Raw genomic sequence first — 23,422 nt, forward strand, 5'->3', positions numbered from 1 at the left:
GAAAAGGGCTGAATCCAGCACTAGGCAACATCCAACTTGCAACAATCCCAGCAGCTGCTAGAAAGCCCATGTCTTCTCTGCTTTTAGTACCACCTAAGTATTGGCAGGCTGATAGAAACTCGCATCTCCATCCAGCCCCTTCAAGAGATTTAAAATAATTGTCTGGTGCTAAAAGTTTGAGTCTAGGTAAGACTCAGTAAGACAGAAGCAGTAATGACCTGCTCTGGTCTTTAGCTTCATGTGGTTGTTTAGGTAGTCTGGTAAATAAGTAAGAGAGGAGGGAGAGTCTGGCCACAGTTGAGAAGAGTTACCTTGTCTGCAATCTTCACAAAGAGGCTGAAACCTTCCCAGGAGCTCAGCTGCAATTTAGAAGCGATGTTCTGACACAGAGTCCGGATTTTGGTGTTTGTTCCCACATCAAATGTCTATGAGATAACAAGACTCTTGTTAGAGAGGAAGAAGTGAGAGCACTGAATGTCTTCAGACATGCTCCTGGGTGAACACATCATGGCTGGAAAAATGGTCAAGGCTGGGAAAACAAGTAAGTGCTCACCTGTTGTGTTTCATTGGGGAAGCAAATCTTGTGTGAGATCTTAGTGTTGTTCTGTAAGATGGCCTCAACCTCCACAGGATGAGGTGCCCACTTCCTGCAGCCACTCCTGGAAAATACCACCACCATCATACGAGAGATCAGTGCTGGATGTTTAATCATTGAGGAGCTGAACACCAGTGTTCCAGCTGAACAACAGACTCCACTCAAAATGCTGGTGCTGTGTGGTGGGGCGGGCTCCAATGGACCTTCACCCCAGTGAAATTCAGTATATTAACAGCAAGAAACTGAGAGTCTCATTAGAAAATATATTAAAAGGATATTCTACTCTGCAACAAGATTGCATGAACAAGGCACCTTCCTAGCCAGTACCATTGCCCTTTCTATAGATTCAGCAGCATTTTTCCTCACTGAAGTGTGAAGATAATGGCTACAAGGAGAAATACATTTTATTTAATTCTTGCATCAGGAAAAGATGTATTCAGATTCAAGATTACTTAAAGCACAGAAGGCAAGTACCAAAAAGGTTTGGAGGGCTCCTGAAAGTGTTTTATATAAGAGCTGGAGTGCAATCATTGACTCAGGAGCTGCTAAGCTGTACAAACCCAGTTCTTTGAAATTATACCTCAGAGCAGAACTGCTTTTTAAAGCAAAGGAACTGGCCCTGAAGCCTGAGTCATGCCAAAACCTTGACACAGTTAAAGTGAGGAAAAATCTAGCACATTACCTCCTGGGGCTGGTATATTCCTACCCTCGGTGGCACAGAGCAGGCTGTTCAGAGATTTTGTACACCGTAACTTATGGGCCAAACTCCTCTCACACTGGGTCAGTCTCTCAGGAAGAGGTTAGTCTGGATCCAGCTTCGGTTGTGTAGAGTTGAAAGCTAATATTTTTTTCCATTCAGTAAAGTAGCAGTTTCATTTGGAGAAGGAAAACCTGACTGTTCAGCCAAGCTGAACAGCATGTGCAGGTACTGTACAGAGTGTGGACCTTCCCTACTCAGTCACCTGTTCCTGAACTGGCGTCACAAGGAGCTCAAGGAAGTGCAGCAGCTTGGCTGGAGAGGCACAGGGCCACTTCTCTTTGCAGCCTGAGCTAGGAATTCATTGCCAAGGTGAGATCAGTGGCCAGGATTCTGGGGATGAAGCTGTAAAGCTGTTTATGGAGGGAAAAGTAGGTACCCAAGGGCTCAGTTGGCCTCCCCTGAATGTATCATAGGTCAGTCCTTTGAGCTGACTGCCCTCCCCTTTCCAAAGAGAGCAGGTTACTTACAGGGAGAAGTTCGACTAGATGATTGTTGAAGGTTCCTTCCAACTGAAATAGTCTTTTCTGTTCTATTCTATTCTATTCTATGCTATTCTGTGCTGTTCTGTGCTGTTCTAAACAGGTGCAGGTTTAATCTTATGAAAAGAACTGCACTTAGAAGACAAGATTTGTCTTCGTTCCTCTTCCCATCCCCCAAGCTCCAGAGCTGGGGAAGTTTAGCAAATAGAATTCTTCTCCCAAACGGCCCATTCTGCTTTCCCCTCCCTGTTTGCCCTCTCAAAAGCAGCTCTGTAAAGCTCAACAGGGCTCAGAGCATGAATAGCAGATGATATAGGGAGGCAGGAATTTTCAAGTCTTCTCCATAGAAATGAACAATGAATAGCATTCCTTGCCATGCATTTTTCAGGGACTTCAAAGGCGAGCTCAATGTGTGGTGTCACTTCCTCAGCAGTGCCAAAATCCATGCACTGCAAGGGGGTTATCCACTGTGTTAGCATTCCCTTAGAGCCTGACCCACAGGGCTCACAGACCAAACATGGGGCTCAGCCTGAGAGAGGGGAGGATGGAGGAGCTGCAAGGAGAAATCATTGAGCAGCTTCTTTACTGATGAGGTCTGTGGCAAGCAGGTGGTAAATCACAGCATCATCAAAAGGGAGGAGGCTGGAGTCAACCTTGATGCCAAACTCTGTTCTCAGAGTGGTAAGCTGGGTAATTCCAGTGCCTGGAGGAATCGAGGGAAACCTTCCCCCTACAGTTCAGTTGATCCTTCCTGAAATCCGGGTAGCCCTTCTATTCTCTCTGGTTGTGTCATGTCCATTAGAACAACAAGTTATTCAGAAGCTCAGGAAGCACTGTGGTTTGGGGGCCATGTTGCTTCAACCCTCACCAGGCTCAGGTAATGCCAGGTGGATGGAAAAGTGCCTTGCTCTGAGCCAGGTAAGTGTCAGGGCTTTGCTCATTTGGATTTCTTCAAAGAGAAGAATTGATTGTATTGATCTTTTCCTCCCAGCATGGATCTGCTTTACTTCACCATCAGAAAACCAACAGAGCCATAGTAGCACTCTGCAGATAGCAGTGACTTTAGTGGTGCCCCTCCACTATGAGTAAAACATACTGTTGTATTTTTAGCTGCACATGTGCAGCTCTTTGCTACTGAGAGTCAGCAAACTCCAGACTAATCCTCAGGCACATGCAAGAGAAACAAGAAAACAAAGAAAAGTAAGGTCAGGACATCATCAATGATGTCATTTCAAGCTGCATGCCGTGTTTGAAACACTCAGGTTTGAAATACGCAGCTCTGGGAGTCAAGTGATTATGTGTGATGATGAACCTTTTAAAAATGCTGCTAATGCTGTGAAAGAAAAAAGTGAAACTGTGACACAGATCACTTTTAGTGGTTCAAAGCCCATAAAGAGTTAAAAATAATTATCACTTATAAAAAAGAGGCTGTAAAGAGGGAAAGGAAAGTAAGAGTCACATTATTTTAGCCCTTGTGGTTTTTGGAGCCTGACTGTTGATTTTTGAACACTTTGAGCTGGTTGTCTGCCAGATCATTTACCTCATTACTGTCTGAATCCTCCGACGGCACGCTGGGGCCAGTGTTTCTTTCTGACGTGTCTCTATGAACTTCTGGGCGTGTTTGAGCAGTGACTTGCTGGGTGGGAAGAGGCCAGTGCAGAGCCAGAGGAGCTGCCAGCCCCTGGTCACGCTGTACCTGTGAACACAAAGCAAACAGTTCTGCTACAGCCACACATAATTCTCTGTTTGACCACACACCAGCCACAGGGAAGAGAAACACACTCCCATCATGGTGCCATTCAGCAAAGAGCTGCAAATCAACAGAGCCTTCACACAGGCTCTGGCAGTCATTTGCTGTGCAACAGCCACAGCCTGCATGTGAAAACAGTGCTGAGTTCTGCATGAGGAATACTCGTGACAGTTGCAAGTCTCATGAATAAATATAAGCTTCAGGTTAACAGACATCTGGGCAGCAGTGACCCTGGTGCCATCCTCTTGGAAAGCCATTTGCTGCTCAAGCTCATGTGTATTCGGATTGTGGTTTCTCAGTGGTTTGTAGTCACCTGCCCTCTGCACTGGTGAGTTTTGCTCAGGGCACAAGCACTTCACATGCACTGGCTTCCCCTCACATGTGCTCCTGTTCTGAAAAATGAACATTTGGATGGCACTGTGTAATGTGGTAGTTAGAGTTCTTAAACACCCCACATCAAGTTGGTACCATTTTCAGGCAGAAACCCAGTTCTTCCAGCCTCTGCACCTGAGGAATCTGCCAGCTGAAGTTCTTCTGGCACCTTGCCCTCACCAGTAAGAAAGGCTCTGCAGCCTGGAGGTGGTCAGTCGTTCTGCCTTCAAAGCGAGGAGCAGAACACACTTCAGTTGTGTCCCAGGATTACTCTGAAATACTCAGTGGTGTGAAGTGGTTTTGTTTGGGAAAGTCAGCATGTCTGGCTCTGAAAGGGCACCAGACTTTGCTGAATAAAGAGATCCTTGCTTGTCTATTCCCATTTACAAGTCTCATTTTGCAGATGAAGACACGCTATTTTAATCTCTTTTATACTATATAGATGAGTGGTGTTTGTGTCTGTGCGAGAACGGGACATGGTCCACAGCACAGCAGCCTGGGAAGGATGAAAGATTTGTTGCTCTGGCTGTTCTAATGAAAGTATATGGAAATAGCCACCTTTCAAGCATTGTTTTTTCCACATCAGTGATCCCGCTCTAAACAGCGACTAAATTGGTGGAGCACATCAGGCATGGCTCTGCCACCATGGTTACAGGCTATGCATTAAATAGCCTGTAGGATTTACTGCCTGCAAGGAAATGTAACAGTCAGTGATTACAAACATGGTAAAGGTTCCACTAGGAGTAATACTTGTGGAACAGTAAGAAAGAAAATAAATAAATGGAAGCTCCTTCTATAACTTTTGCAGTGACACAATGCAGCCAGAAACAGACAAACCATTTTGTTAATAATTAGTATGATTTTAAGCTTCTTTTGGCAATTGATTTCCCCTGGAAGTAGGTCAAATTCTCATTTTGTGAGTGGGGAAGAAAACACCAGCCTGTTTCAGAGACTTTATGTGGGCAGAGGCCTGTGAAACCAATCTGTTCTGCAAGGCAGTTGTGTAACCTAATTAATATAACCAAAGTATTTATACACTGGTGGTAAAAATCTAGTGTGAACTATGTGCTTATGAAGGGAAATGCTGCCATTGGGAAACTTAAATGGAGGGTTAGCAGGGCAGTCACTGATGGGATGCAAGGACTATGCAGTGTCATATTTTCTGCACAGACTGCCTTGGGAGCAAGAGAGCCTCAGAAACACCTTGCCTGCCTCACACCGTGCTGCACAGACAGGAGTATGGAATGCTGATGGGAGCAAAGCAGCAGCTCAGGGGAGATGAATGGTGTTCTGTGGCCTCTCACTGCCAGGCAGGGGTCCCGAGCGCTCCACAAAGGTGAGTCCCACAGCACTGCCTGGCAAAAGGGAAAGTGTGACTCCAACCATCCTTCCCCTCTGTTCCCGATCCCCACCTGCACTTGAGGCCTGGCTCTGCCAGGAGCAGGGTGTTTGCACCCAGGGGAATACCTGTTTCTGTTCTCAGTCAGTTGCTTCATAATCTGACAGTAAATCTCATCCCGCAGGACCTCCTCCTGGATAGCTGCCACAAATATCTGGTCAGTGACTTCCACGGAGGAGTGTGCCTGTTTGGAGGGATAGTCTCCCATGAACTTCATGATGGGTGAATGTGCTGTTAAGGAGAAAAGCAGGCCAATTTTGGAAGGCAAATGGTAAGTTTTATCTGGATCCTAACACGTTGGGGATCTTTTGATGTCTAAGTGGCAAATTCTGGGAGGAAGGTCTGGAGCATGCTCCCTGCCTGTCCCCTACCCCCTTTCCCTATGCAGCAGTCACTGCTTGGCTGTGATTTGTACTGTGTAAGCTGCTTGCTCTGGGCATATGCAGTAAGTCTCACTCTCTCCTAAAGCCACATTCCCAGTTAAGTGAGCCATCAGGAGCTGTGGAGCACTGGGAGGGAATAGGAACCTTTCCTGTGTAGACAAGGGACACAGATCCGATCCATCCCACCTTTATGTGAATGTATGCCCTGTAGTGCAGTTAAGGTATGACAATAGAGGCAAGTTTAGTGGAGGCAGCTAGCCTTTCCTTCCCCTGAGTGTTCTGAGGTCCCAAAGAGAGGGGAGAAAGGATATCAATGAAGGCCTGACAGGCCAAATCCCGAAGATCAGGGTCTGTGCATGCTCTCTTCAGCAACGGCTGTTTCAGGGGCTCCTTAGAGTGTGCCCACAGTTGACTGCGCCCACGGGATTTCTGGAGAACAGCTTTGCTGATGGATTCCTTCTCAGGAGTCCTGAATGAAGACAAGTGCAGGCAATACAACATTGCTGGATCAGTATTGCTGGCAACATAGCAGGTCATTATTACAAAGTCATATAACTAGACATGTTCTTTCCCCAGACATTGATCTCATATCTCCTTTGAGTCTGTAGGTGTGCAAGAGCAGGAAAATGTAGTTTCCTGTATATACAGAAGGGAGAAGGTTTGCAAAAAGAAGAGAAGTTTTAGAAAACTAATTTTCCCCTTCTCTCTGAGGCCTGAAATGTTGTGTACTCTTGCTGAAGAAGGGGTGAGAACTAAGAATAGGGCCTGCTGGGAAGAAGTGACTCCAGCTGGGGTTCTACCCTCCCCTTTGCATTTCTGCAGACTTAAGATATAATAGACCATGTGCCAGAATCTCTGCACATCCAAAGTCACAATTACAGGGAACAAAGAGAAGAAACCCAATCAGAAATAGGAGATGCCATTTTGTCCTAGGCTTTAAGGATCACTGATCAATAAAAACTTTCCTAGGGCGTACACTACACAGAGAGCTTCACCTGAAGTGTTCATAGGAGAACTCCTCCAGGGTGTAAGGCTTCACTTTGACATCCTCTTCATCAGGTTCCTCCATGAAGGAGTTCTGTGAAGCTGTCCTCCTCTGGTCTGGAGACATCATCAGCAAACTCTGCAATGACACAGCCACATAGAGATGTCACATGGGGACAGGTCTCTGCACAGGTTGTCGGGTGTTACTTAGCATATGTGCACAGGTAATGCTCTGTGCTGCCCAAGACCTTCTGTCCCCAAAGCAGCATCTCCAGAGACTCAAGAAAGACCTGGGAACAGTTAAGAGCAATTTCCACAGACTCAACAGCAGTACACATCAAAATGTGTGTGACTTTCCGAAGCACGACACATTTTACATGCACCTGTTTATCACCAGTGTATTTTGTCTCCAGTTTTTCTGCTTTTTACCTGTTAGCACAGTATCCAACATACTGAATCGCCAAAACTGAAGACAAAATTGTTAGCAGAGGGATCAATGGCAAACCTTGACTCCCTCAAAGATCATATTCTTTTAAAGTAGCTTGCTGCACTCAGAGCTTCCCCTGAGGCATAATGTGATCACCACTCAACCCAGTGTGAATGCAGGGAAATTCAACTGCACACCCATATCCACTAATTGCTACCAGTTCCAGGCACTGAAATCTCCCATGGTGAACAAACTGGGTGTTTTTTAAAAAGTTGTTGCTTTTGTGCAATTGCAGCCTTGTCCTTAGAGTCTGGGCTAGGTTTAGGTTTGTTTTCAGACAGGATAGAATGAAGGGCTTTGTTTCAATGGGAGATATAGAACTTGTCTGAGTTTGGAGGAAGAGTTATCTTCCAGCTATAAATTTAATCATATTTAACACTGTTATTATCATTTATCTTCCAGTCTCTTCACAGAGAATGCTTAGCTTTTCTTACCAGCACTTGACTAGAGGGTTTTGTGAGAGAAGGAATGATGTAGATGTCTTCCAAAAATACATTCCCTGTTTTGCCTGTCCTTTCATTCTGGGCATGGATCCAGCCAGAGTCTTCATCCAGCCTTTTGTCTTCGGTGAAGATTAGCAAGTCTCCCTTCTTGAAGGACAGGATCCCAGGGTCTTCTGGAAGACAGAATAAGGGAGTACTGTTCTGGCTTGACAGTCCAAGAAAATGCAAAGGGATTGCAACAGGAAAGACAAGGGAACTGTATTTTTTTGAAGGCCTAAATTCAGTTAGCAATAGAAAGCAATTTCTATAAATAGGGCTAATTATACAGTAAAACTTCAGAGATATCACTTTAGTTTCCTTTGATGGCCTGATTTTGATCCACTCAGGGCAATGGTAAAACTCCATTTGATTCACTTGGATGCTGACTTTGTGTCTAGACTGGCAGCAAAGCATGAAGAGAAACTCAGTAGTTTAAGTAGCTGAAGTTAATGTTTACATCTTAAACCTCTCATGTCTGAGCCAACTGTATTCCACAGAAAATTCCAGTTTACTGCCTCTGTGAAATTCTTCTGTAAAATATTTCCAGGAAGCCCAGACCCAACTTCCTACTATAACCAAGCTGAGTTTTTGGACACTGTACTATCTAAATAAAATATGCAAAGAGGTTGAAGGAGGAAGAAAAGGTGATTTGTATGCAAAGGTACTGAATCCCATTTCCTTGTGCTCTGCATTGCTGTGCTGAGGCATCCCTCCTGGAGCAAAGGGACTCTTGCTGAAGTTCTTCCTGTCCTCTGTGAGCATCTTCAACAATTTAGATTTCTTCCCCACCCTGTAGAAAAGTTGTAAGACTTACCCTGGGATTTTTTCTCTTGCATTGCCACAGCAAATGGTGATCTTTTCTTCAGTCCTTCTAGGAATGTCACCACCAGTTCAGCAATGGCAACGCTGTTTACAGATGTCAGGACAAACTCCTCAGCACGAAGTGTGATGAGTGTGCAACTCTGTCCAAATGACTTCACTGCCCTATGTATTAATGAACAATTGGTTACCAGAGCATCTGAAAAGCATAGAGACCCATCTGCAAACACAGCCAAGGCACCTCTACACCTCCTTGCAGATAACTCCCTTACAGCGAGTATCGGGAGCTCTTAATTTGCCCTCCCATGAACTGGTAGGTGTGAAGGTCGGAAGTGGTTCAGCTTTACTCTGGACTCCATCATGTTTTGTACAAAAGTGCTTTGTTATAGACAAATGAACATCCTTCTTTTGGAGTAACCAGGCAGCTAAGTGAATCTCTGATGGTCCTCACGGGGTTTTTTTTCATGTATGTAAGACCCTTTTCTCTGAGTGACACAGGGATGTGTGCCCTGAGCTAGCCAGTGGTTATCCTCTTTCCCTCGTTATCCCGTTCAGGTCCATGACCTGAGAAGTAAATGAACTCCCAGCATGCACGGCAGACAGTGGCTTAACGATGTCAGTTATTTGGGCTGTTCTTGTCTTTATGCTTATCTGTGCTTCCTTACACCTTTTTGACTGAGGAGGATCACGTTCCATCAGCTGGAAGGATCTAACCATTTCAGTATTTCCTTTATAGGCTTCTCAGAAGCTTTCCCTTTCTGTTTCCCAGACCTAGGCTAAGCCACCTTTCCAGGCACAGATCAAATCACCTAAGGAGATGGCAGAGAAAGTACATGCTTTCTGAGTATGGAAAAGATGCCTTCTGCAGATATTGTCTTTCTGGGGCCTTCACCTGTTGGTGTGGATGCCAGTTATCTCTGGGAAGGTCAGCTCAAGGAGCCGCTTTTCTGACTCATCCAAGAAGCAGATACCTTTCCAATTTATAGCAACAATGAAGTGGTTCTTAGGCAAGCTGGGACCTGAAAATACAGAAAAAGATCCTTATCAATGCTATACAAGTCTTCTTCTATTGATCTTATAGCTGTCCTCTACTTCCCAGGCTCCAGGTATTACCTGAAAACTTAGTGACTTCAAAGAATCGGGAAAAAAGCAAAGGCCAGTGAAAGCGAGCAAAATCTACAAGTTGCTCCTTCACAGTCTGAGAGGAGAGACGGTCCTGTGTGTATGGGGCCTGCAGGATAAAAACACACCCGAGGTTCTCTCAATAAAATGTGGTTTGCATGATCTGCAGACAATAAAGAGCAAGCCTGATCCCAGAGATTCCCAACAACCCTCTGCTGTCACAGGTGCCAAGGCTACCTGGCGTAAGTAAATCAGGAACACTTTCCAGAGGCCCAAGCCACATGCAGCTAAGATTGCCCACAGGCATGCAGATTCCAAATTTCTCCCCAGTCCACACTGACTTACCTGTTTAGAGTCTAACACACTTTGGGTGCCATGGAAATAATTCAGGTAGTCCATTTCTAGATCAAAATCAATATTCCATCCCACATTCATCCTGACTTGGTTGCCTTAAAAGCTAATCTATTCAGAGATTTAAATGTACTTTTTCCATTCTGCCCCCCTGCTGAGTCTTAAATGAAAGAGTGAGTGGAAAGGTTCTCTGCTGCCCCAGCCCTGACAAACTATTTGGGATATACGAACTGAGCTGGGTTTTATTCTTCCCCCTACAGACTATTTGTAAATGGAAATGGTAAAAGAAGCAGAAGCTGGTGCTCAAGAGTGGTTACCCAGCACTGCCAGACAAACCTCTTACCTTAGCATGTGCATAGGTTATAAGGCTCACCCACTTTTCCAGGGGCTTGGACTTCAGCTGTTTCACTGGGATACAGTCATGGAGCACCTTCTGCACAAGTTCATTGTGGATGGAATCTCCAAATTGGATATAACAATATTTTGCACCTATTTCCACCAAATCCTCCTCCTGAAACAATTAATCCATTAAAAGAGGCCTAGAAAGATGTCAAAAAGGCCAGATAGCCTCATTCAACCTTGAAGCCAGTTTAGGAATGGGGTTTTCTCCATTTTTGTCTAGAAAACTCGTAAGAGTCATCCAGTATAAGGAGGGATGAACTTCACACAATCATAGCATCAGAGAAATTATTAGCAAAGATATTTTAAAATAAGACCCAGTTTGCCCCTTTGGACATGCCTCCTGCTGCCACATAAACTGAAAGTTGCAGGGAAGGAAAAAATACTGATTAGGGCTGCCAGTGTGACATCTGGCCCAATCACCTGGACAGGAATTGTTCACTAAGAAAGGAAGGACTGTCCATATCCACTGCAAACTTAGTTCATCTTCATGCTTTTTTTAACGTGGGAAGTGTTAATACAGTTCTGGCTCTTTCAGAGATGAATCGGGAGACCCACCTTCTCACAGCGGTACTCCCCAAACCGGACGCCGCGAATGACTTGGTGGTAAATGAGATCCGTGCTGACAGGATCCTCCTGGGAGTTGTGCCAGGGGGTGAAGATTTCCTTGCGGAAGTAGAGGCGCCAGGGCGCGTGGCGCTCGTGGGTGCCCCGCTCCCTCACCAGCTGCTCACACTGGGAGATGGCATCCAGGACGTGATCCCGGCCCCCGCCCAGCGACCACACCTGCCGAAAAGGGACACTGCATTACTGGCATGCCTGCCCTGGGGCTGAGGGAAGGACAACAGGCAGGAAGCTCCTGGTCTCGAAGCTCCTGGTCTCCCGACAGCAGGAAAACCTCTGAAAAGATAAGCAGGTGGGTGTGCAAGTTGTATGGGGTAAGGGGATGTATCTTTATTAGTCAGTTATGTGACCTGGCAAAGGAAACCCTACAGGGCTGCAGCAGGAATTGCTAAGTGGTGAGCCATCAGAAAGGCAGAATAGGATTATCAGGTCCTGAGATCCAGCTGGGATTCAGAACTGATTTGGTCTGAGTTCAGGACTGGGTTGAGGGTGCTCCAGAAGTCAGGGGGAGTCCTCAGTGAGGCTGGGTGGGCAGCAGCAACTCCACAGAAAGAGAAGGGAGCTTTCATTCTATTTTTCTACACTTTACCTTATCAAACACAGCGATGTAGAGTGAAAAACCAAAGGCATCCTTCAGTTTGGTTTTGTCTGCTATGAACTGACAGATCTCTTTGGCAATGGAAGCAGAGTCTGCAGGGACAGTGATGCTTTGGCCGTTCATGAGGGTGACATTAAACATAATGGGTTTCTTCTGCTTTGTTGCCTGTAAGTCAGAATGAAATGAGAAAAAAATTATGGGCAAACCTCACTTTTCTCTGAAGAATGAAGAAGGCATTTAGATTTGAGCTCCACACACTGTACTACACACTCAACAATCTGAAAGTGAATCTCCAAAACCCACACAGTTTCTTCAATGCACGGTGAGTCTGAAATATAAATTCCATCCCTGGAGCACCACTGGACTCAAGTTCTCTCCTCAGGAGAGGTCATTATCACACAACAGTGTGGACTGATAGACTTTTCATGAGCCATTGTTGTCCTGATGACTTTTGGTAACAGCCTTGCACACATCAGTGGAGAGATGGCCTGAATCAAGTAGTTTGCCCAGGAAGATGTGTGTGAGGCAATAGGGTCACTGAGATTTAGGAAGGAATTGAACTGAGGCTTTTCCTTGAAGAGGGAGTGTGTGACTTACAATTACTAGGATGACATTTAAAGGAAGAGGTGGACAATATAGCCCCATTAAACTCCTCTCCATTTTAAAAGCATAAGCCCTGCTCAGGTTTTTCCAAAAGTGATGGTAAAAGCTTCCCTCAGGAGGTCGTTTCTGGCCTGTGGCTCCTGAGTGGATGGAAGTATCTCCCTTCAGATCATGTGTTGCAGCTTTTAACTTACATCCTCTACTGAACTTAGGCTAACTGAACAGCCAGAAGAGGTGTATCCAAGAAACTGCCCAGGCCAAGGCAGCTGGTTTGCAATCCCCTCGCGCGATCGATTTCCGTGACTGGATTTAGGAAGATCTGTTAGCACAGGTTAGTAAATGCAGAGCAGTATAAAATGTCACAGATGGATATAAGGAGGCAAAGAGGGAGTTGGTACCTGCAGCTCCAGCCAGCTGGGCGGCTCAGTCCGCGCCCCGTTGACGTAGGTGCGTCTGAGGCGCTCGGCACAATAAGGAGCGTAGCCCGCGGGCCCGTGGTGGATGAAATTCAGCAGGTACTGTGTGCACAGAGCATGAGAGGCAGTTAGGAAACACTGATCCTCTTAAAACATCACAAGTTTTTTGTAGCTGACACACTAGATTAGAGCGATCCGTTAGCTTTCAGTTCATCAGACAGTATTAAAGGTTAGAGTTGGAATTAGTGTTTTCAAAAAGGAGGTTTGAGACGCTCGGTTTTCACTCATTCTTCAGAGCTTTCAGTCCCGAGGGGAAGACTTGTGTCAGTCTATTCACTTGTTTAACTATGTGAAAAATATTACACTATATTCTATGATTAGCTTAGAGCAACTAACTCTTCAACTGAAGAGCCTGAAGTCTGTATGAACAGTGCTGTATGAACAGTGCTGGGAAGAGAGTTAATTGCAGGTTAGAACTGGCAGTGACTGATACTTTCAGTTTTATCAAGTTCTCTGGCAATATTGGTAGCTGAAGTCCATGATTAAGATTGGACTTTGGAAGAAAAGAATTGGATAAACTGAGCTTTTGGAGACTGTGTGGCTCTTGGGTGACACAGACTGGTATTTGCATATCTGTATTTAGTGCAAGCATGGGCATTCACCCGGCTATTTTAATGATTAAGAATTCCTAGAGGTCATGTCTTTTATGAATTCTGCACAGTTCAGAGTCCTTGGATGAAGCCTGGTATCAAAATATGATGTGTTTGGTTTGTTACAAGTAGTGTCCATTTAGCAGCATTTATGATTATATTAATCATTTGAACTAGGGTGTCAGTAAAGCAAGGCTGAATTTTCAGGCACATCCATGGATCCTGTTTGCCTTTGAAATCCAGGAGGAAGGCTGATATCAAGTTGGAGCCACAGGTTGGGTTTTTATCCTGTGGTGAAGTGGATTTATCATCCATTTAAACTTGGAAATCCCAAATCTTTGTTTGTGAAGCCCAGCCATGATGATGATGATGGAAACTTGGAAATGCATGATTTAAGAAAAGGTCAAATCTCTACTGGATTTTTTAGGGCTTGGAAATGTAGGGTAAGAATTGGTAAAATATGAGGGGTGATTTTATACTGGCCTCCTGAGTATATTTAAGCACTAAACTGGAGACACCTTTTAAATATTGGAAAGGTAGAATTGGAGAGGTTAAAATTTGCCAGATTCTTTGCAGATTAGAGATCTAAAATGAGAGCTGTGATGAAAAACAGAATCCAACCTGTATGACATGGATTGAAAAAAAATTAAACGTGAATGCAGCAATAATTTATTTAAATTCTCAGATAAGGATATGAGATGAGAGAGTATCTGCTGAAACCACAGCACCAGCTGCTGTGGCAGCCAAACATTTTGTGTGGTTGTCAGCATCAAAACATCAAAATACACAAGACCCCAGCTGAGCTCAGGCACGTGAGGTGCTGTTGGAAAGGTTAGCAGTGTACCTTCACAAAGGTGTCTGAGGGAGGGAAGCAGCCAAGGCAAAGGGACAGAAGGATCCAGCCGCGAGCGTAGCTGCTCCTGTTGCTGTTTTCAGTGAGTTGTTTGCAAATCTGGCAATAAATCTCATCTCTGTAATGAAATATGTGAGAGCAACAGATAATGATTCACTGTCTTTCAGCTGTCTTTGGCTATGTTTCCACTGCAAGCATGGTGCAGTTGCAGCATGATGAAGTCATGCTAGATTTAACTGAGCTAGATTTAACTGCGTTAGCTGGGATACCACCCGTGATGCACCACAGGAAATAACTTGGTCATGGAAAAGGCTCAAGGTATGCTCAGGGCCCTTTGCCACCCCTTCTTCCTCAAGCAGTTTAAGTGCAATAATTCCCATGCTGGGGTACCTCCTGTGACAAGCAGGGGTACTGTGCAGGGATAACAACTGCTGGGTCATCCAGCTGGGAAATGGCATTGCTGTCCCACCATGCTCCAAGCTCTCTAGAGCATGTGGCTTGTACCTTGGCTTTTGTCTGTCTGCTCCTAGGTGCATCTGGGGATAAGGATGGTGGGACACCCTCCTTAATTTTATATTTTTTTTTTTTTTTGTATATATATTTATATACAAACTTGGAGTGAATCCTTGGACAGGCACTTCAGAGTGAGCTTCTGAAAATGCAAATTGCCTGCAGCAAGGAAGTATGGGAAACAGATTCAAAAATCTGTATACAGACAAAACTTCTTTTAAAAAATCATCTTAATTTTTCTTGACTCTTGCAACACACATCTGGCAAATCTGATGTGGGAGGACATAAGTCGGATAAGGTTTTGGTTCCCTGATAGAACACATGATGAAACACAGGGCAAGGGGATAGGTACTTAGCCTGTGGCTGTTATGATACATGGACTGAAGGCAGTTTTTCCAGCTGGGAATCTGCTTCAGGGAGTGTCTTGACTGAAACAAAGCCACGGTGTAGAGAGGAAAGCAGCCCATGACTGAGGTCAAGGCAGGGCCTGTGCCTGTGGGCTTTGTTACAGAAAAATGTTACGTAAGCTAAAACAGAGGAGAAGATTCATGGGGTCAGGCCAGGACCAACCAGCTTGTCCTCACACCATGCTTGGCCTAAGGTCCAGCCTCACACTGCTTGTGGACAGGATTTCTTCTTAGTGGCTGATACACTCAGCAATCCAGACCTTCAGCTGTCTCTGATTTGGGGACATTGCTTGAGGACTCAGCAATAGGCTATTGGGAAACCTCTCATCCATTAACTCCATATTTCTTACTCTTCTGAGTGACTCTTCTCCCTCATCCTAGGGCTATGTTCCACCAGATGTTATTGGGTTACAGCCCTGAGCTCTGCCCCATTCCATACCCGCGGGATATTCAGAAAGCCGTACATGAAGGCAGCTGGCCTAAACTGCAACATGAAAATACTGGGAAAAACAATAAAGGAGTCATTCTCCAGGACTGTGGAAGGGGAATGCTGGATTTCCTTCATGTAATGGGCATCTAGTCCTAGGAAGGAGGTACAAACTTCCTACCTGATGGCAGGACGCAGAATGGCATTGCCAATAATGAAGTGCACTTTTTCTAGGTTGGACATCGGTCTCTCAGAGATCGAGGTGTCCTCTTGGAAAGCCTCTTCTCCACTTCGCAGCTGGTCTGCCACCTGAAGGAAAGCAAGTAGAACCCCAGAGTGTTCTAGAAACCCCCCCTCTTAGCAGGCAACTCTCTCAGAAATGAGAGACACTCCTTTTCTGTCTTTCTGGATAAACCACTGTCTGCTCAGTGCAGGACCAGTTAGAGCCAGGCCATATTCCCCTCTTCTGTCTCCAGGTAACTCCTTAAATGCACTGTTACAGCACTATCACTGGCTTGGAGAACTTTCTTGTACTGTCCTGTACAGCCCTAAGCACATGGTAGTTCTCAGTCTGTTCAGGGCTTTGGGCAAACTGCTGTGTAATGCCAAGAGTTCTCAATAATAAATTGTTCCCTGTGTTCTCTGCCAGAGTGTGGATGACAGCATTGCCCAGGGGGATCATTTCCAAAGAATACTGCACCAAGTATCCCACACAGGTCTGCACTGGCTTCTCAGGGGAACAAGTTCCCAGCTGGGAGGTTGCTGTCACATAACATCTGTCAGAAGGTGAAGATAGGGTTCCAGGCAAGAAGAAAAGGAAGCAATTTATTTCCACCTCTTACCTTCCCTGTCAGCTTGGATGACCGTTTCAGCTTCAGGGATGAGATCCCCTTCAAAATTTTGTTATCCCTTCTGCCTTCTCTCTGCAACAGACATTACCACTATAGGAAATTAGTTCAATGCACAGCAAGAATGATTCATTAAGGACAGAAAGATGCTCAAGTGAACATGTTTTTGTTTTGTCCTCTCCTGCCAGAAGGAGCTGCAGTGTCCTGCCAGGACTAACTGGAGCCCTTTTGTACTTCTAGCATTTCAAGTACAGTAGCATGAAAGGGTTCCTTTGCTTTTCTCACTCTTGGTAGAACAGCACAGAAACCAAGGAAAGCAAATGAAAACAAAAACATAGCCTGCTTCTCTCACCATATTCGGGCTGTCATTCTTCAACTGGACCTGGTTTTTTCTGCCAAGTGTGTCATATATCTGTGTCATCACGGAGCTGCTCTTGGTGGTGGCATTCTTGGCAAACATTGCTGGCTCTGGCAGGTCCCCCATGAACCTCAGGATGATCACCCACACAACTAGAGAAGCCTGTAGTAGCAGAAAGCAAAATCAGACACCTCCAAGAGAACCAATGCCTCATGCCATTTCTGCCTGTTTAGATAAGAGCATTTTCTTCCTTTACCCCAGTCCAAGCTGTTTAAATTCCCATCTCCTCCTGCTACTTACACGAGGAGTTTAGTTTCATGTCAAACAACATGAGAGCAACACTCACAACACTTTAATGCTAAAGGAAGAGGGTACAGCTCTGGTGAGAATATCAGATTTGCTCTGTGGTTGCTGAGCCCTCACCATTCCCTTTACTGGCACCTTGCAGGTATGCTGTGGCTGGAGCGAGGTGGAGAAACCTTGGCTGAACTGCACCCTGCATTTACCCACCTGGGCAGTGGAGTGGACTCTTCCAGGAGCCCTCATGCCCAGAACTAGAAAGCCAAATAATAGCGAAGTTCTTGACACGTGGGATCCTCAATTCTGCAAGGCTGCTTAGCATCAAGGAAAACACCCTTCCTAATCCCCCTCTGGTTCAACAGAATATTGGATGCCTGGCCCTCCCCCTTCTGTCCTAACTCACAGACCAGCAACCCTAACAAGGGCAGAGAAGTGGGTGAGCTCTGGTGCTTCTTCTCTCTGGTCCATTTTTGCCTCCGAAGGGTAACTTCTGGAGAAGTCAAAACAAACCTCTGAGTTCCCTCTTTGGGTAGACTGAAGGTAACTAGAGATCCTGTGTTGGGCAGGTGTTTGTGGGAAGTGCCTGCCTGCAAAGTGCCAAAAAATGCCGATGAGAACTGTTATTTTTCGTACAAGTGCTTAAGACCATCTGCTTGGCTCTAGAGTCTCTGGCTCCCAGGGCTGTGCCAGAGGCAGGGGACCCAAGGATGAGGGGAGCTGTAAAGCTAGGGCTGTGGACAGAGCAGGTTCAACAACAAGAAGGAGCAAGATACCAGGACATTGTCCCTGTCATCATGGTAGAGTAGCGGGTGCCGTAGCTGTCTCCGGATATGTGTATGTGTAGAAGACCCCTGGAAATAAGTAGCTGCAAACTTGGGGAAGGTGTACTCTTCCAAGCCATCTGCTTCCTCTTCGAGCTCCACGCTCATGGGAACCATGTCCAGGTCTACCTCCTCCAGCTTGTTAGGCTTTGTTTCCAAGTCCTGTGCAGAACATGAGGAAGAAGCATATTTTCTTTCCCTGAACTCTGATATTCTTATGTTTGGTTTTGGTTTTTTTTTCTCTTGGTCATAGGTCCTCCTTTCCAGCTAACCTCAAAGCCATTTACAGCTGCTACCAACAGATCATTTGGACTCAGAGCTTGTCCTTCTGAGATACATCCACTTCATATGGCCTTCCTGTCTTGGTCCTCAGCAACAATATTGCTGATGGAAAATCCAGGTGTTACCTCACTGTTCATATCCTGCACTAAGACCATTCTATTTTGCCCACCTCTCCCTATGCAATTCCATCATCTACAGCTGTCAGGACTAGTATATACCAAGTTTTGCTTTTAAGAACATGGGATAACTTGGGTTATGAACTTCCACCTTTCAGGCAGAAAATCACCAACCTGAACCATGTGAACCATCAAATCTAGTCGGTAACTATTTTTCCTTTTTTCTCTCTCTTTCTCTTCTCCTGCTGCCTCCACTTTCCCCTCTCTACTTCTCTCTTTCATCCCTTTTTCTTTACTCTTTTAATCTGTTTTCTTCTTCTTTTCCTTCTCTTGTGGGTAACTTAAAACCAATGAATTGTGTTTTACTACAGCTAGTATATTGATTCTGTGGAATGGGTTTTTGTACTGAGTGTTGTAGTGAAATGCTTTTTCTTGGTTGTATTTTACTCCTTTTGCCAAAATATCTTCTCATTAAATTAAAAGTATTTCTCTTAGAGAAGAGTGTGTGACTTTTTCTCCGGACACTAATTAGAGGTTATAATGAACCAAAAGGCTTTTAAAAAGTCTTAAATAAAATGTAACCACTCTGGGCAACTTCTGGCTTAAACTCCAGAGTGTAATATAGGCTGTGCCAAAGAAACAAATCTGCAGTTAGAAGCTATATAGTTCTCAAAATGCATGTGACCAAAACGTTTGGGAACTGACCTCTGAAAGCAGATGTCACAGCGACTGTCTGGATGACTAATTTGGGTGATTCTTTCACTGTACAGAAGTTCATTAAACAGAACTGACCACTGATGGAATTCCAGCAGTCAGTGGACTTACACAAGGGATAAGCATGACTCATTACCAGTCTGCAGCTCTGTACCTCAAAACCCAGAGGAGCCTGTCCTTCTTGGCCTCCAATCATAGAAGGTAAAAACCCAAAAATTTTGTCCACCATTTCTTGGTCACTGATAACATCATGATTTGTTGGTGTGTTACTCCTTTGTCTTGCTTCGGCCTCCTCTCCCTCCTGAGTTGCCAGGCATAGAAATAAACATAGAAATAGGTTAGGCATGGCTTAAACATCATTCTGTTAGAATGAAGGAGTGTGAAGATGAAACACTATTACAAAGGTGTGTGACAGTGAGGTCCAGCCCTACCAGTGCAGTAGTGGAATGGGAAATCAAATGTTGCTTGTGTCAAGCAGTCACAAAGATCTGGCACATCAGCAGCAGGGCCTTGCTCTTACAGCTGTCCTTATGGACTGTTGGCCTATTGATAATGATGTGCAATTATTCAAGAACTTTATCAACAAGAGATAATACAGGGAAAACACAGAATTTCTAACAGCAGAAAACCCCACAACATTTAAAATTTAAAAAGGTTTTGTGTCAGGGGGTTGTAATAGCATTGGGCATATTTGGTAACGTGCCAGCTCATGCTGCAATCAGAAACGTGTATGTGTTTGGCTTGTCCCGTTTTCAAAGCGTTATTACAAATAGGTTTGCAACTACGTTTTCTCTTTCTTAAAATATAGCAGTGCTCAGATGTTTGAACAAGTCTGCAGGTCTGGTCTAGGCAAGGCAAGGTGTCTTGTTAGCCAAGGAACAGAGCACTCAGTGTTCTTCCACCAACATACTTACCTTTGGTAATCTCATAGCTTCTTCCATTGCTTTCACTGGTCCAAGGACTTGGATGAGACGTTCCTCTTCCTCCAAGTGGATATTCCTGGCTTCCAGCTTGTTCTGTGGACAACATTCTGTGACCTTTTGTACAACTGCTGAGCCAGGTCCCTTCAGCCATTAACGAGCTGTCCACACCAGCACTTTTTCCCAACAGGGACTCAGTTCTAGATCGGGCATTTTAGGGAAGAGGCAGAAATCTGCAAACTGGCTTTGTCCTGTTTATACAGCATTAGTACATAAAGGAAGTCATGGAGAGGCCTCCAACATGCTGTGGACTCTCAAGGGCTGGTAGCACATAGCAAGACACACTGTGTTAGGATTCCCTTCATGGATCCCTGAGTGCCATTAGCAGGCCTTTCTGTAGAAATGGATCTCCCGTTGCAGGAGAGATACATGCCCACATCTTTTCTCCTGCCTTCTGTCAAAACTGCTTCAGCTGTGTCAGTGAAGTTTTGACCCATGATAATGATCACATAAAGCAAATGTAAACAAGATCAGTCTGCCTAACACTCTGCTTTTGGGCTTGACAAGCGCTCAAAATACAATATCCCAAAATGAGTATCCGCACCTAGCGCTATGCTGCGACAGCGCTTGTTGTTCGTGAGATTGGAATTTCATAGAAACAAGTTATCTGTGAGCGTACCTCCCCCTTCCTCCTCTGGTAGGTCTGGCGAGCCAACATGCCCCTCGCGTATGCCTGTATGACACACACAGCTTTCTTCTGCTCTGCCACCTTCTGGCGCACCAGGTAACCCCGGCACCGGGCTTGGAGCCTGATGATGCGGGCCCGGGTGGCCCCGTAGTGCTGGGCCAGCTGCCGGCTGCGGTACAGGGCCTGCAGGCGCCCGAAACCCAGCATCGCCTGAGGGACGGGAGAGACAGCGAGTCACTTCAAAACCAGAGAGACTGGGATGGGTAGAAGACAACAAAATTCAGTAACTGCATAAAGACACTGGAAGCAGCTAATGTAATAGTACCTCTTGTGCTTTAAAAGGTACTTTACTGGTTTTCCTGCCAGTAAAACGACTTTAAAACTAGATATACAGAGTTATCTGGGGGATCTGTTCAGGGAATGGCTCCAGGGAGTGACAGTGATAGCCTGGGATTATGACAAGGGAAGGAACAGAGCAGACATGAAGCCAAGTGAATGGAAGCAAGCAAACAAAGTCACACCCTTGGAGCCATGGATGTGGCAATTGCAAGAGAAGCAGTGGAGGAGGGTTCCTATTTCACCAGAAAGCAGAATTCAGCAAGCCCTGAGATGTCCCAGAGTCCTCCTTGGACTTTACACCCTTCCTTACACCCTGACATCTTGCCTCTCCTCCCTTCAGTTGTGAATATCTTCATTCCTAATACTCTACTCAGTGTGGCAGGGCATAGTAGATAAACAAACAAACACACACACACACACATATATGTGTACACCTTCATCTTACCATTCTGAAGTCCTTCCGGCAGCAGTAGCCTCTCCAGGCTGACTGAATAGCTACAGCAGACTTCCTCTGTTTCAGGAACTGCTTCCTAAGCAGACAGACATGTGAGGTGACAAACAATAGGTTATCTCTGTTGCTTCTTATGACAGTAGTAAAGAAGAAGGTGGCATTTCTTTCCTTTTTTCCTGGGATGTCTCCAGTCTGATCTCAGCCTTGTTTCCTGCAAAAATACTCACAGCAACTGCAGACCAAATTCATTGCTATGGTCAGAGAGCTCTGTAAGAACTGAAAACCCCTTACATCAAGGTTGGATAAGTAACTCCCCCACCTAATAACCACTTGCTCCCCAGTGTCCTGCTGCCAGGACAAGTAGCCCATCTGAGCAAGATGAACTTCCCATGGTACAAACTGTCACACCAAGGCTGGCACATAGCTCTGATGGTTTAAAAATAAAAGCAAGTTGAGGTTTTTAGGGAGAGGTGATACTCTGTTAAATAGCAGGCAGAGTCTGAAAAAAAAGGGGGAAGTTTTGGGGCATTTGTGTCACGTTTTTTGTTTCTTGCTCTCTACTGTCAAGAATATTACTAAACTAAACCAGGATTCAGTCCTATATCATGGTTCTGATTGGGGGGATACAAGGTAAATAAGAAGAAATCGTGACACAGAGCATTCAATGAGGACAAATATTTACTTGACAGCGACTAAATTGCCCTTCTGAAGATATTTCAAACTAAAACCAGACAAAATGCAAGAATTATGCATCTTTGGCAAAGAGAAGGACTAGTTAATTTCTGTCTGATTCTTTTCTAGGTTTTGTATCAAAGAAGCATCCTAAATAAGAGAATTCTTGTAGCTCTGAGAAGGACAGATTGCATGGGGATTTCCTGCTTTTGAGATGTCTACCATTTACCAGAAATATTAAGAACAAATCCTCCTTCCAACCCTTCCTGTTCATACAAGCTGTGTGTGCCACAGCCCTGCATTTTGAAAAGCGTCGTGAAAATAAAAAAACTGAGCCAAACCAAATCCTTGTGCAAAATCTGCATAGATACACTGTGCACTCTTACATGATGAGCATGGAATTTAGGGCTGGTGGAAGGTGTAGATTGGTACGTTTCATACCTAGAAATGCTGCACAGAGTGTGTTAAGATGCACCACAAAGATAACTGCTTCAAACCAAAGTGACTTCCTTCTTACAAGATCACTGACCTGTCCTTCAATCCTCTCATCACCTTCTGGATAAGAAGAACCTTATCTGTGAGTATATTTTGGCGTTGCAGCTCCAATACAGTGTCATGATGATCCTGTTAAAACAAAGTGTGGATATGCCAGGTGAGCAGACACACACCTACGACCTCTGAAAACTGGGCATGTGGTCTGAAAGAGGCCCAAAATCAGCATGATGGAGCATAATGTGATTAAAATGCATTTATGGGACTTCAGTAGGACGAGTACACGCCACCTGAGCACACCTGGTCTGTCTATAGCCATAAACAAGCAGTCAGACTGTTTTACCTGGGGGAATGCTACAGGCAAGGTGGTTTCCTGCAACAGTGTACTGGTATCCCATTCTTTTTTATGCTCCAATACATTGCACTGTACTGTTTCAGCTGCAAAGCTGGCACACAGGAACAGGATCAGCCTCTCCTACACCAGACTGTCTCTACTGAATTATTTGGCCTTCAGGAACAAAGATACAGCTTCAGATTCAAGAGAGTTTATAAGACAACCGAGTCCTCCTAGGTCACCACTCTTGCACAAGCAGGTCAAACTGTACTGTGAAGCATCCAGTCTTTCAGGAGAAGAGACAAAAAACTGTCCTTTTTACTTACTTTAAGGAAAATCTTGGTCCTTCCAACTTGCCAGCTTTCATCCTTGCCCAGCACTGCCTCGGAGATGCTGATGCAGCTCTGTCGAGCATCATTCTTCAGCTGATGTGCAAAAGCATGGTGATGTTAGGGCTTGGTTGTGAAACACAGCAGCTGTGCTATAGGTAAGGATCTACTGCCCTGCATTTCAAAGGGCGAAGAACAGGAAGGGATGAGGTCTTACTGACCTCTGGGCTGACAGTATAATGAATGAAAGTGGTTCAACTCAAATGGTCAGGAAAAGGAGGAACACGA

General features: G+C 45.0%; 2 protein-coding genes and 1 long non-coding RNA gene across 5 annotated transcripts in view; 2 read left to right on the plus strand and 1 right to left on the minus strand.

The window, feature by feature from the left end:
• Positions 1-5,598, plus strand: part of LIMS2 (LIM zinc finger domain containing 2) — a 45,748-nt gene extending 40,150 nt beyond the window's left edge. The window contains exons 11-12 of the transcript XR_001876638.1: positions 5,127-5,292; positions 5,480-5,598. The gene's annotated coding sequence lies outside the window, so the exon portion shown is untranslated. The remainder of the gene's footprint in view (positions 1-5,126; positions 5,293-5,479) is intronic.
• MYO7B (myosin VIIB) overlaps positions 1-23,422 on the minus strand; it is a 52,077-nt gene that overhangs the window by 7,449 nt on the left and 21,206 nt on the right. Inside the window, exons 18-42 of one of the 3 annotated variants that reach the window (XM_017826194.1) lie at positions 23,132-23,230; positions 22,509-22,603; positions 21,302-21,386; positions 20,509-20,727; positions 19,824-19,925; positions 19,064-19,210; positions 17,750-17,959; positions 16,671-16,838; positions 16,313-16,393; positions 15,652-15,779; positions 14,118-14,244; positions 12,606-12,725; positions 11,596-11,769; positions 10,941-11,168; positions 10,357-10,494; positions 9,624-9,741; positions 9,403-9,529; positions 8,506-8,675; positions 7,644-7,825; positions 6,734-6,861; positions 6,050-6,207; positions 5,424-5,577; positions 3,375-3,530; positions 554-659; positions 312-425 (exon numbers count right to left, since the gene is read on the minus strand). In XM_017826194.1, the coding sequence (XP_017681683.1) occupies positions 312-425; positions 554-659; positions 3,375-3,530; positions 5,424-5,577; positions 6,050-6,207; positions 6,734-6,861; positions 7,644-7,825; positions 8,506-8,675; positions 9,403-9,529; positions 9,624-9,741; positions 10,357-10,494; positions 10,941-11,168; positions 11,596-11,769; positions 12,606-12,725; positions 14,118-14,244; positions 15,652-15,779; positions 16,313-16,393; positions 16,671-16,838; positions 17,750-17,959; positions 19,064-19,210; positions 19,824-19,925; positions 20,509-20,727; positions 21,302-21,386; positions 22,509-22,603; positions 23,132-23,230 (3,534 nt within the window). Of the gene's footprint in view, positions 1-311; positions 426-553; positions 660-3,374; positions 3,531-5,423; positions 5,578-6,049; positions 6,208-6,733; positions 6,862-7,643; positions 7,826-8,505; positions 8,676-9,402; positions 9,530-9,623; positions 9,742-10,326; positions 10,495-10,940; positions 11,169-11,595; positions 11,770-12,605; positions 12,726-14,117; positions 14,245-15,651; positions 15,780-16,312; positions 16,394-16,670; positions 16,839-17,749; positions 17,960-19,063; positions 19,211-19,823; positions 19,926-20,508; positions 20,728-21,301; positions 21,387-22,508; positions 22,604-23,131; positions 23,231-23,422 lie in introns of all 3 variants that reach the window. The other 2 variants (XM_017826192.1, XM_017826191.1) reach the window with 2 other exon arrangements.
• On the plus strand, positions 11,164-22,483 carry LOC108502854. The gene is made up of 4 exons (XR_001876642.1): positions 11,164-11,298; positions 12,420-12,538; positions 18,966-19,110; positions 22,109-22,483. It is a non-coding gene; the product is annotated as an uncharacterized LOC108502854 (long non-coding RNA).

Source organism: Lepidothrix coronata, unplaced genomic scaffold, assembly GCF_001604755.1.
Source record: "Lepidothrix coronata isolate B3197 unplaced genomic scaffold, Lepidothrix_coronata-1.0 Scaffold125, whole genome shotgun sequence".
NCBI lineage: Eukaryota > Metazoa > Chordata > Aves > Passeriformes > Pipridae > Lepidothrix > Lepidothrix coronata.